At 38.2% G+C, this 13,551-nt stretch overlaps 1 protein-coding gene across 1 annotated transcript; it reads right to left on the bottom strand.

The window, feature by feature from the left end:
- Window positions 1-217: 217 nt before the first annotated feature.
- Window positions 218-13,346, bottom strand: FAM76B (family with sequence similarity 76 member B). Its single transcript, XM_050914601.1, has 10 exons — window positions 13,242-13,346; window positions 12,888-12,952; window positions 12,482-12,536; window positions 10,845-11,000; window positions 9,697-9,893; window positions 7,637-7,684; window positions 7,359-7,439; window positions 6,547-6,682; window positions 3,345-3,446; window positions 218-2,763 (listed from the first exon to the last, which is right to left on the bottom strand). The coding sequence occupies exons 1-10, from the start codon at window positions 13,344-13,346 to the stop codon at window positions 2,674-2,676; spliced, it is 1,035 nt and encodes a 344-aa protein (XP_050770558.1). The 3' UTR covers window positions 218-2,673.
- Window positions 13,347-13,551: the final 205 nt, after the last annotated feature.

Below are 13,551 nucleotides of genomic sequence, written 5' to 3' on the forward strand. Positions count from 1 at the left end.
TATAATCCTGCTGTAGAAAACCAAAGTATTTTCTTGAGAGAAATTAATCTGAAGCTCTAATTTGTAGACAGCCCAAAGTGTCTAATCTTCCCAGAAATCTAAATACTAAATGCAAATATTAAATTCTGCCTTTTTTTGGCCACAGACTTTTAGTGAGTGACATAGCGTGAAGGATTAACATGAAATATGAATTTCTGAATAATTTTTAAAGGACAGATTAATGTTTTGACAAGATTTTATTGTGAAACATTGGATTTAGAAAAGGTACAAAATGTCAACGGTCAGATGTGTGCCAGTACAATATTTCAATAGTCTATACATGTGGACAGCTGAATAGCTTCACTGCAGAATGCATATTTAGACATAATATCTAAAAGGGGGCCGCAATATTCACAGGCTTAAAATACATAAATAACTTGAGCCAAAATGGCCATTACTGGTCAATGCTAATCAACATCTGGAAACAGGCTAAAAAGCACAATACAGTACAACAATCTCCTCGCAGATCCACATTTAAAGAACATCAGTTTATTATGTCAATAATCTACAGCTCCAGGACGCTATTTTCAGGACTGGGATTCGGTTGGCTCGTTTACAACTTTAAAAAATTCATGTTAAAAATGAGATTATGGAATAAAACCCGCAGGTATTTAATTAGAACTAAACACTGTGAAGCCCCTAAAAATTTTTCAGACTGGGATTTATGCAGTCAGTTACTTCTAATATAGAATTTCAGTTTGTTCCTTTAAAATGTCCTTACTGCAGCTTGAACAGATATCATTAAGTGACCTTAATTCAAACATTTCAATTTGCTATGCATTTCTGTATTTTAAAACCAATTTCACCAAACATGGGTCACCATTCAACTGGAAAAAAACCCATTATCAAAATACTAACTTCTGAATTAATGAAAGTCATAAATTTGTATATTAAAAAAAAATAACAACCCCAAAGGATAGCAGCATTCTCTACCCTAGTTTAGCAAGTTTAAAGAAGAGCATTTATAAACATACAAAGTTGATTTTAGGGTATAAAAATACATGTATACCATACGAAACAAGATAGCTTGATTTTTTTCAAATTATTCAGTAGTCTGTCACTGCTGGAACTTGTTTGAACTACTGAAAAGGTGTTCATAGTTCAGTACATGGGTGGACAGCCAGGGAACTTTAGATTTTAGTTCTTTAATTAAAGGGTATGTAGCTTATTCTACACAATTAAGCTTACTGAAATATAAGCAGTTACCCTGTTACCAATCAGTACCCAGAGCTGAACCAGCTGTTTTGTAACTCACCTTCCTGAACAGAGACCCTGGGGTATACTAAATTATGTTTAATAGAAATTTCTGAATATGACTAATGTCCATTAGGAGCAGAGCTAAACTTAAACTGATGTAATTTAGAATCAAAATCTACCCAAAACATTAAAACAACACACCCTTTGACACCACATCCACTCCCTTAATTAATTTCAAGACCATCAGTTTTGGCTACTCTCTTCTCATTTTGCATCTTTACTGCGGGATGAGAATCTTGCAATTCATTAAGAAGAATCACCGTAAGTTACAACTAAGTACATTAAATCAGACAGTGGGGAATAAATTTTTTTAAAACTTTGAGTGTATGTCGCTAATTAAGGATGTAACATTGGGAGTACAATGCCTGGTATGGAATTAAAATTAGCGCTGTGCCAAATGGGAAAAATATATAAACAAACCACTAAACTCCAGTGTGGCAAAAAACATTTTGTTTTTTGTTCAGGAAGTGTTTGGCATGAGCAGCACTAACAAAATTCTACACCTCACAGACACAAGCTACAAAGGTTATCTAAAGCCAGTACTCACTGTCCATCAATTAGCTAGCTCTCAATGCTGCTTCAAGCACTGCACTAGCCACTTTGATCTTTGTTTCAGATTCTTCTGTACACACATTTATATTTACATAAAACATTTATTAAACATGATTTTAAAACATAAAAACCTTATGTACAAAATACCAACATTCCTATAAATAAACAGTTGGAGAAAGGCACTTGCAAGAAAAATCTACAGTAAATCTTACAAAAACCACACTGCCTCTGTTACTGTACAATAGATAATCTTTCGGTAAATCCCTATCACAAGAATGTAAAACACTAATTACTCGTTATAACTAAGAATATAACTGTTACAGTTGTATTTACACATACATATATGCCTTTTTTTAGTTTCACTTGAGAGCACCATGATTTCCATTCTAAATTTATATTTTGATACAAAGTAAAAGAACAGTTGCCAGAAACCAGTGTTCAGTGTCACTGCAGATTCATAAACTTTTGGCTGACATCAGTGTAGTTTAAAAGACTCAGTTGCTGCTTCGTAAAAAGTACACCTAGTTTGTTATTGCATGTTGTCCTTTTAGAGAGAGCACTGCTATGTTCTCTATGCAATTGTTTAATACTATTGCTGGCAAAAAGTTTCCAATATCAAAAAAATAAAAACATTCTTCAAGCCAGTTGAAGTATTTCATCTGAACAGTAACTAAAAAAAGCTGCATATTAATTATAAAAACGTGTAGGAAACATGCCAACTAATCTGGTGTGCAAAAATACTCTTTCCACTACACAGGATTTTAAGGGCTTCACAGAATTACTCAAATTTACATTGAGTAGCAAACCCCATGAATAACCAGTTCCTCAAGGAGATGTTAGTATACTCCCACTTTTATCAAACTTTTTACCCTTTGACAATGCTGCAACCTGTTTGAGCAGTTCTCTGTTTTTGGCCTGCAATACAGATAAAAAAAGTTTTATGGATTACTGAAACGTCTCATATAGTGTCATGCACTAATTTCCTATTGCATTTACGAAACAAATTCTCAAAATGTACATGCTGAGAATATTGAAAGAAGATAACAATCACTTTTCAAAGACTTGTATATGCTTTTTGATATGCATATTCCATCTTTAACAGAAAAGGTAACTGCATTTCCTGTATTGCAAAATTTAGTATCTGAGGTATTGCACTGAGTATCTGTTCAGTCTGTGATTTATAAGGCAACTAATTCAGGCTTTCTTCCTGATAAAGTATGCTTTAACAAGGGACGTCTAACTGCCAGTTCTGTTAATGCTGAGCCCTTAAATCAGATCAATAGCAGACTGACAACTGATTAAATATCAGAGAACAGACACAAAAAATAACATAACCTTTGAGAAAGCATGTGAGGTAAGCTTGCTCTTAAAGTCAGAAAGCAATTCAAGACCTTAACCATTCAAGAACTTTGTACTATTTCACTGCTGTGAGTGAGCAGCCTGTATACATAATTCCATCTGAAGTATTTCTCAAGTATTGATAAGCAATTACGCACCTGCAACTGTTCCACGGTTTCCTTGTGAGCTTTCTCCATACTGTTCATCTTTGTCCTCAAGTTAGACTCCTGGTACTGGAAGTCTGCCTTCAGTTCTGTCAACTGAAAACACAAATTCTATGAAGATTCCTTGGCCTGCTACAGTATACATCTTCTAATTAATCTGTGAAATCTTTATGGAAGCCTCAGGAATCTCAGGGAACACTATATTTACTATTGTAGTATTGACAGCTCAGCACTTGAGAAGTAGCATGAAAAGTAAGTATGTCTATTTTATATGAAGACAACAACTGTATTTATATAACCATATTGTTTGCTCAGGATTTGGTATAAAGAAGGTTAATCCTCAACAAAAAAAATTCAAATACGAGACTAATGATTTATAATCTTATAGCTGTTCTTTCAGCTGTGAGATACTTATCACAATCTTCAGTTACATGGTATGGTAACACATGAAAAATCTTCCATACAAAGACAACAGAAAGGATTCCTTTGCGTCCTTTTATGCTACAATTTGTCCTAAACAGAAGTATACACTCCAGAGTTTCACTGCTTCTCGATCCACAACAACAGTGAATTAAACTGTGTTATTAGAAATGTGTAATTAAAATGACTTATGATTTAATTCTGAGTGTATGGTGTAGTATTGCTGCCACTGGATCTCTCCTGAGACAGGCAGAGATCCAGATGACATACACTAAGGCAGGTGTTTCTAAGTTGTGATATATGCTTCTATCCAAGCAGCTGAATGCTTCTTCTGGAAGCATGTGCAGCTGGGTGAACTACTAACAGTTTGTTGTATATGGACCCAGAAGTTTTAGGAACCACTTCTTTAAAAAGTTTAGTTCCTCAAAGCATCCCAGATTTACCTGGCTATTTTGAACCTCTCTGGTCAATTTGGATTTATCAGGAAATGAAGCCTCTTTGCTAGCAAAGAAGCCCGCTATAACAAACCAGAGCATACGTTCCTAAAATAACTACCGAGACTGCTATTACCAACCTTAGTATGTGTCAAATCACATGAAGTGAAACAAGGTATTCAAAAGAACTGTCAATCAAATGGTCCTAAATAAGTGCAGGTATCTTGATACAAGGATATATACCTCACTGTACACAGACTGCTGCTCAAGGTATGTACTTACGGCTGTTGTAAATTCCAGGGGATCCAATACAAAACCACATACCACAAACTGAATATCAAAAAAACTAGTGGTAGTATTGCACCATAGTAAAGTATGCAACTAGATGGGCAAACACACTACCTGTAAACATTCAGCAAATTGTGGTCCGTTCCTAATGATCAAGTCTCAGGGCCCCACAGTAATGTCTTGGTGTCTCACTAACATTTTGTCCAGAAAGTGAAACAAGGCTAGTACTGCCAACAATAAGCGCTGGTAATGACATGGCTGAGATCTTGCCTCATAACAAAAAATGATGAATGAGGATTGTCTGTAAAGCTGGTGTACCGAGTTGTTTTTGTTGCCATATGTTATACATTTCAGAGGTTTTTCTTTTGGAGTGCTCCAAACTGTTCAAATGCTGTCCCTACACAAATCTTGGGACAAGATCTTAACAGGAATCTCCCACAGGTCTGGCTCAGGCTTTTATCCCAGTACATGTCTTTACATTTACCATCGCACAGTGAAAAAAAAGTCTGCAGTGCATTCATTTGTTGTAAATTTTTCAGCTATGCAAACATTGTACGATGTGTTCAGCTTTTCTCCCCCCCCAGCAGCTGAAGAAAGTAAGTGACATTCTGAAAGTGAGTAATTCATGCCTGAAGGAGTCTTTAAGTTCAAAGAACTCTGAGGTCAAATAAATAGTTTTAGCAGCAGGGATATGAAAATTATTAGATGCTCTCCCTATGGAAACAGCACAGAACAAGTTACTGCAGTGGTTACGCAGAAGTAGGTGACATTTCCTTACCTAACCCTTTTGTTAGCTTTGCCCAGTAGATCAAATATAAAAAGAGATAAGTGAATTTCCTACTGACTCATGATCTTCTACTGGCTTCATAAGAGAGAGATCAGGGCCTTAATGTCTGTCCTTTGAAGAAAATACCTAAAGAGAACCCATGACAGACTGTTCAGCTCTTTCACATTAACCACTTAAAGGCTTGAAATAGCAAGTACTTCCAACACTAGGTATACTATAACAGTGATATAAACGAAAAAAGGTTCAATATCCTTTACACAACACATTTAAGTGTAGAAATGAAGATACTGAACTATGGTTTAAAAGCGGAAGCATTTTCCTTTCAGGATCAATGAGCCTTTCTTAACTATCAATGTTTTGCTAGGCCACCATGCATCTATAATCAAAATTTTACCTGAAAATATAGTAAATTTATTTTTAATACAATTCCTTAACCCACTCAATCCTGAACAGACATTCTAGAGCCACCGTTACAGACAGTGTCTTAAAAGCATCTAGTTAATCAGATGGCAGAGAAATAAGCTCTAATAAAGGCAGAGTGAAGTAAATATTTGTAGCTATTTCTCTTTTCTTGTTAGTCATCAGGTTGTTTGAAGGGCGAATCTCTTGTATTTCACTGCAGCCATTTGGGCCTGACTATTTCACTTAACTTTTGTTGACTGCCAGGCATCTAATCCAAGCTTTTCTTCTAGTTTCTGACCATCCACAAAGACTTGATAGCCTACACTACACATACGCTACCAATCTTTTAAAATCAAACCACTTAATTTTCATACACTGTACATGTAAATTTGGACACCAACTCATTAATTACGGCTATAGTTGCTTTAGTTTAAAACTAAACAAAAAACTATGCTAAACTCAGAATGGTTACTACTCTTAATCCTCCTCTTATCTTGTGTGCCCATCAGCCTGTGTAGGTATTCGGGATGTTTGCCATGACTCAGTTTAGAATATGTAAAACATACAAACCACTGTCTGGCATTTTATCCATCACCTATTGCAGCCTGATTAACAGTGAACCAGATGGCTAGCTTCTAGATGGCTGAAGTGAGGTAAGATTAATTCCTCTGACGTAGAGCCAAAATATATTCATGATACAAAGTCCCAAACTTGTCCTTTAAATGGTAAGATCTGATTAGTTGCTATCTGATTGTATAGCAATAGTGTCTGATTTTTGTTTTACCTCACCATTTTGACATTGTTAGGAGTCTACAAAATAGCAAACAAAATGATAAAGTTCTTATTAAGCAGGTGCAACTTTTACCTTTTTATCTTTTTCTAAAATAGTCTGATCTCTTTGCTGCAGAAGACGTTTAAGTGACATTACTTCTTCTTTCAGCTGACTTATGAGGACAAAGTTGTCAGTTCCTCCACTGTCTGCTGACTGATTTATAGAGCTACTAAAAATAAAAAACAGTAGTTACTTATGACATCAACAGAAAAAAACAGTAGGTTTTTTTAAATTTCAAATTGGGTAATTAATAATTCCACAAACATCCTTAAGAACTAATGCAAAAAAAGTATGTACCTGACAGAAATGGATGCAACTGGCAAATTACCTTACTAATGGCACACATTACATACACCTGCAGAAATATAATTAAGTATTAGCTTTGAGGGGGACAGATCCCTTTTGACTGAAGCAGCCACTTTTATTTTTATTCCAACTGTTTGGCCAGAGACAGAATAAAGATTCAGTCTCACACATTAAGGTCTAAAAGACTTCTCTAGATACTAGGTCACCTTAAAGCAGCAGGTTCAACCCCGCATCTAATCGACAAAACACCCATGTCGGGGAATACTGTTTCATCGATAACCGTTGCCTCATACATTAGCTTTATTTAATTTTGCCCCAAACAGCTTAAAAGCAGGAAAACAGTGCCAGTTTTCTGCTAATAAAGTCATTTAATTGACTGACAGCACTCAGATGCCACCCAATAATCTGTCTAGCTGGACAGTAGTTTCACCTCCCTCATTCTTCAGACCAAAAAAAAAAAAAAAAAAAAAAAGCAACTGGCCACAAATCAGTGCTCTATTTGGTTGAAATGGCTCAGCTTTACAAAAACATAACTTTACCTATCTCCATTTGATGGCTTGGATTCCAGTTTGGGTTTTTTCTTTGGAGTTTCATTCTGAATAGCTGCAGAGGATTTATGGCTGAAATCAAACAAAATGTAAACCTAAAGCCTCATACTATATAACTCTCTAATATCACCATTTGGTACATGTAAAATAACTAACTCATGCTCCTAGCTGGAATGCTAGAGACTAGCCAGAAATGCAAGAAAAAGTGTCCTTTAAATGAAAACTGCAAGATAAATTAAAAGGAAATTAATAAATAGTATCATATTTACCTCTGTTTCCATAGTCCCTGATCTTGTTCTGGACTCAGACTGCTGATTCTGAAATACGTGAAATGTACTTGGTAACTGACCAAACATGCCATTATTTCTAAGTTTATGTGAATGGTATCTGTACTTGAGAAACATCCACCCCCCTTTTTTTTTTAATGAAGAAAGTTAACAATTATGAATTTTCAGCTGGATAGTCTTATTATCTGTTATATTTGTGACTACTCTTCATTATGTCAGGATGCTATAAAAGTATTTCTTGGCTAAATGTTTACACTATTCTAAGACACAAGGGGTAGACTTCAAGACTGGTGGCTAAACCTTTTTGCTGGTACCTCCCAATTTTTGTGAACTTTATATTGCTAATCTTGTACTCAGCAAGCTGGTCTAAAGCAGCATTCCTGGGATTCCCATGCTGCCATATGAACATTGCCTGAAGTGGCACTTAAGTGGTGGCATAAGAGCAAAGTTAAGTTTCGGATCCCTGAAAATAACTGCTTCTCAGGCCTAAACACTTGTTTTCAATAATTTCAAAAGCAACTAATAAATGCCATTGATATAGGAATGGTAGAATGTAGAAGACTGTACTGAATGAAATAGTTCAATGAATCTGTATTTCTACCTCACTGACTCTATTGTCTCATCTTAACTGAAATGGACAGGGAAAAAGAGTCGTATTTATTGGACCAGAAGCAACGGACCCACGGCAGCTGATGTAAAAAGGTGCCAAACCGGGAACACATTGCGATCTGTATAGAGAAATGCTTACTTTTATAACTCTTGAGTATATTAGCAGCTCTATTCTGTAGTAGAGAGCTAACTTTTTTTTATTTAATCCTTACTATATCTCTGCCACATGCATTAAATTAGATTTAGCTTGTTGTAACTCAATTTTCAGCAGAGATTTGAAAGAACAGAACAGTACAATAACATTCTGCATGACAAGAATAATCATCATCTTCGAATTCCTAAAAAACCAAATCTTATTTTCCTCTTAAGTGAAAGTATGTGCATTTCTCTTCTCCTCATTCCCAGTATCATTCCAGCTTATTTTGCTTCTGTCTTTAAGTCATGCTTAGTCAGGCAAGTTTCAGTCAAAATGGAAAATTATAAGCACTAGAAAAGTGAAGCTTAGAATGAGAGTGTTTGTGTGTCTGGGGTAACGGTCATTACCATTGCAGCTGTAGTATTTACTATCCAACACAAAAATAAAGTAAGTAGTTCTAAAGTTATGCTGCCATAAGCCTACCAAATGAAAATAGGAATCATGACTACTATTATACTGGCATAAAAACCAAATCAATTCTGGGATTTACGACTAAATAAACTGGGTACGTACATCAAGGTTGGTACACTGCGCGTGCCATGGCCAGAGATGGCATGCTGAGAAAAGTTGCAGAAGATGGGACAAAACTGTGTGAAATGTTATCAGAGTGCCACTAACTGAACTGACTTATTTTCCTATGTCTGTATCACAGCCGCTCACAAACTGCCTATTCCAGCAAGATTTAATTATAAAAACTAGCAAAGAGATACAAACTGGTCCTAGACTGAGGGTGATACCACACCATTGCTTCTGCTTCTCCATTTAACTGCAAGTATGTGCACACAAACAAGTCAGGATGAAGTAAGTTAGGGCAGGGATTCTGAGCGAAGTAGCTGTTCTGTGCTCACTGCTAATACACACCTTTTAACCCACGGTAAATGCACGTAAAATACCAGTTATCACACAGCAGTTACTGCTTAGAAAGCCAAATTCAAGTTTATCCCTAAGTAACTTGTTTCTGTAGCTATACCGTGGGTTTCTTTTCTAGACTTGCTACCAATTTTAACATTGACTAGTTTGATGATCACCAAGAATGTCTGCTTTTTGCTGACCTCCCTTCATCCAAATCATAAGAATACAAGGATTTTGACAGACCATGGAAGAACAACATTCTGTTACTGCTTTTGATGCCATGTTTTAAACAGCATTTCTTATCTCCTTTGATTTGATCTCAGTACTAACAGAACACAGAAGAGGAAGAGGTACCAACAGCTACTTCAGTTTTTTAAATACTTACTTATGATGACTGCTGCTGTGACGATGATGATGGTGGTGATGATGGTGGTGTTTTGAATGATGCTGGTCTTTCTCAGTAAGAGATGAGGATGAGGAGTTAGAATGTGAAGATCCTAGGCTCTTCCTCTGTTCTTTTGTCTTCTGTAGCACTCTCTTGTAGGACAGTGTGCAGAGCCAACACAACAACTTTCCATCAACCTTTTGGGAAATAAATCATAGCAGAGTTTTTTTCCAAGTATACTTGCACTAGAAAGATGTACTTCAATATTTGCAAGAAAAATTTGTTTCACTTCATCTGTTATCTTTGGGAAAAATCCAGACATCTCTTTGGTATGAAACAGCACTACCATATCTCCAATGTATGCACATTATCTTTTAGCAAAGTGAATCTTATTCCATTTCTTTTTGTCATGTAAATTTAAGCTAGAAAGCAGTCTTAGCAAGTGTTGGACTCACTCTATATCACAGAAGTGACAATAACTTTTTAAAGGGACAAATTATTTTTAGTTTAGACACCATGTACCCTCTCTCAACCCATCATATTCCAGGCAGAATCAAGATGTCCAGCCAACGTGTTACTTGTACCAAGTAAATTCTTCTGTAAAACCAGCATTATTCTTGGGTTCAGGCAAGAGGCTTTTGAGGTCATTTCCTCAGCACCTTCTGGAATGAGAAAGTGGCACTCACCAAAGCTATTTAAGAAAACAGAACACACAGGGCTGCTCAGAGCAGTCTACCTCTCTGGTGCTGTACTTTAAGGCAAGGCATTCAAACCAGAACAGGTAAAGTGACAGATTCAAGTTACGGACATACATAAGATCCAACGGATGGGAAAACTAAAAAAAAAAAAAAAAAAATCAAAATCAAAGCAGCAGGAACTGTTCAGCTGCTTAACCTCTGTTCCCCAGCTACGACTGTCAGCTTACGCTTAAGCTTATTTTTAAAAAGAGTGATTTAATTTAAAGTAAGTTAGCTCAGCAGCTAACATAACAATTGCAAGTTGTGACGTTTAACTCAAATATTGTAAAGCACAGCAACTTTCATCTAATATTAGTGAAATTAAGATACATTCTGTTAATCTTTCTCTTATGAAGGAGGAACATTGTCTGTTGTCAGCCTAAGCCATTACAGCTGTGGAACAAAGCCTACCTTCCTTCTTCCCTCCTCTTTTCGATCAAAAGCACACTGCTGTTTGCACTGTTCACATGTCTGAGGTGGGCCGTACTTCTTCTCCGAGTTGGTGCAACGCTGACATTTTGTGCCAATAAATGCTGCAATAATGTTACAATACTGACAAGGCTTGGGCTGAAAAACAGGTAAGTTGAACTGAAGTTAATACATTTACAGTTTCTGTAATGAACACAGGTATTTCAAATCACACAATGATGCTTCTAAACTAGTAGGGCTTCATATAACCTATCTCAAAGAACCTTTTTCCTACCATTTCTATCTTCAGTACTAAACTTTTCCCCTAAAATGACACTCCTTCAATGGTCAAAAACACTCTGGACTTTCCATGAAAACCCAGGTACATATTCAATGAAAGAAACGCATACAATGTGATTGCTCACCTCTATGCCTGCCTCTTTTTAAATTTTTTTTAAATAGGATGGCATTTTCTCTCTGTTTTACTACATTACTAAAGAAATTACTCAAAAACTTTAGAAGAAGAGTAATCAAGTCATTTTTTAGACTGAAGTTTCTGACAACATCCCTCTCCCTTGCACTACTCAGGGATTTGATAACCCTACAGCTCCAAGATTAGTATCCTGATCCCTGCAATTCTGCAGGAAACTTGAAAAAAAAAAATCCACAACCTCAGATACCATCAGGTCAGGTTATCAAATTTTGTATCATACAGTCAACTAGAATAATACGCTGCTGGAAAACAGAATTGCTGTCAGTTTTTGTAGGTTAGAAATGGCTGATTATCTTCAAGGCAGTTCTGTTTTTTGATGAACTACTGATAAAAAACATTGTTGGATCTGTCTTGCACTTCATTTTGCTACATTTTAAGCTTTGAAATAACGTTCTTTGTTCAGTTTACATTTATATTCACAAAACGCCTGACTACATACCAACAGCTGTTACGTTTCTCAAATAAGCTGAATTTCATCTAATATGGTTTATGCCAAGTATATAGAAGTTATGCACTTTTGTTTCACAACAAGCTTATCTTGATACCTTCTTATAAACTAGTATCTGTAGGGCGCTCAGATACAATGTGTGTATTCATATATTAAAAAATTAATTTTTCTAACAGAACTGAAGCTGAAATTCAAGATGAGAAAATGCAAAGTAACATGAATACAGCTAATACTCATAAAGTCTTTTCTGCTTAATAGCTTAACACAATTAACATGCATTTAAGATTTTTAAGACTTACGTAATATAAAGTACATGGTATTATTAGATTTTCACATTTACCACTCATTAAAAACACAGACAGCTAACAGTCTTTCTGCCATCAAGTGTGCATTTATGAGAATATCCGAAGAATAACTTTACATGCATAAAGTGAAATAACATTATTTTTGCTATGAATAGCTATATTGCAGTTATTCATAACTGTTAAGCTGTGTATAACCACAATGGATTTCAATTTGAAAAAAGAAACCATAAGCCATGAAGGAAATCAAGAGCTGCCAGTAATTTTCATCACATTTCTGATAGGTAATTTTTTTTTTTTCCCCCCCAAAAGAAAATAAGAAGTTTAGTTGCAAGAGAACTTTTTTTAATTTAAAGCATGAATGAACTTCAGTATTTAGAACTAAGAGCCTACTCACCGTTCCAAACTGCTTCACGTTTTGGGCACATTTCTTGCATATCGTATTAGTTTTGCTAAAGATAAAATTGCATAATGTTGAATTCAGCAACAAACACACACCTTGAAATTCTTTCCCGTGCAATTACTGGAAAACACACACGCAAACACACGCTATGGTAAGCAGTTAACAATAAGTGAACAAATCGAACGTTGTACTGCGTTTATGCGACACACTTGCGTCGCTAGAGCAGGCAGGCAGGTTATCTTACTGCGGTTCTGCCCTCTTTAGTATCTCCATCAGCGTGAATTTCTACCGTTACAAACGGCCGTGCCTGTGGAACAGCTGTTCCTCCTGCCGGTCCACCGACCGCCTGCGGCAGGGCTTCCGCGGGTCACGCACAGGGCGAGGCGGAACCCTCCCGTACCTCTCCTGCTGAAACTCCGACCGGCAGTAAGTGCATTTCACGATGGGGTGGGCGATCCGACACTCCTGAGGAAGGAAAGGCGACGTTACTCCCCTTTGCCGAAGCCACCAAACCCTCCAACCGACCTCACCCGGCGCTCCGCGGCCGGTACCCCACCGGGCGCTGCCTGAGGGGCGTCCCGCCGGGCTGGCGGCTGCCTCCCTGCGCCAGGGCCGACACCACCCTCCTCCTCCCCGCCCCGGGAAGCCAGGGCTGCGAGAGCCCCAGCCCCGGCCCCGGCGAGGGGGGCCCGTCCCGGTGAGCGCTGCCCCGCGCCTCAGCCCCCCCCCGCGCCCCGCCTCAGCGCCGCCGCACCTTGCACAGCTGCTGGCCCTGGGAGAGCTCCTCGAAGGGGTAGCGCTGGTTGCACTTGGTGCAGGCATAAAGAGCCGGGGCGGCCGCCGCGGCCGCCGCCGCCATCCGCGCCGCGGCCGGCGGGGCGGACACGGGCGGGCCGAGGGAGGGGAAGAGGGAGGTGCCGGGGCGAGGGCCGGAGCGGCCGCCTGGGCCGCCGCCGCCGAGGAGCCGCCCCCCCCTCCCGGCGCCGCCGCCGCCGCGCCTGGGGAGCGCGCCCCGCCGCCGCCCTAGGCCCCGCGCAGAGCCCGCGCCGCCGAGCCGCGTCCCC

This window comes from Gymnogyps californianus, chromosome 1 (genome assembly GCF_018139145.2).
Source record: "Gymnogyps californianus isolate 813 chromosome 1, ASM1813914v2, whole genome shotgun sequence".
NCBI lineage: Eukaryota > Metazoa > Chordata > Aves > Accipitriformes > Cathartidae > Gymnogyps > Gymnogyps californianus.

Excerpts from the sequence above, each read along its gene's own strand:
- FAM76B (XM_050914601.1), bottom strand. The coding sequence starts at position 13,346 with ATGGCGGCGGCGGCCGCGGCGGCCGCCCCGGCTCTTTATGCCTGCACC. Across the intron at positions 12,537-12,887 it reads TCGGAGTTTCAGCAGGAGAG|CAAAACTAATACGATATGCA; the intron begins GTACGGGAGGGT and ends TTTTATCTTTAG. Across the intron at positions 7,440-7,636 it reads CAGGGACTATGGAAACAGAG|CCATAAATCCTCTGCAGCTA; the intron begins GTAAATATGATA and ends GTTTGATTTCAG.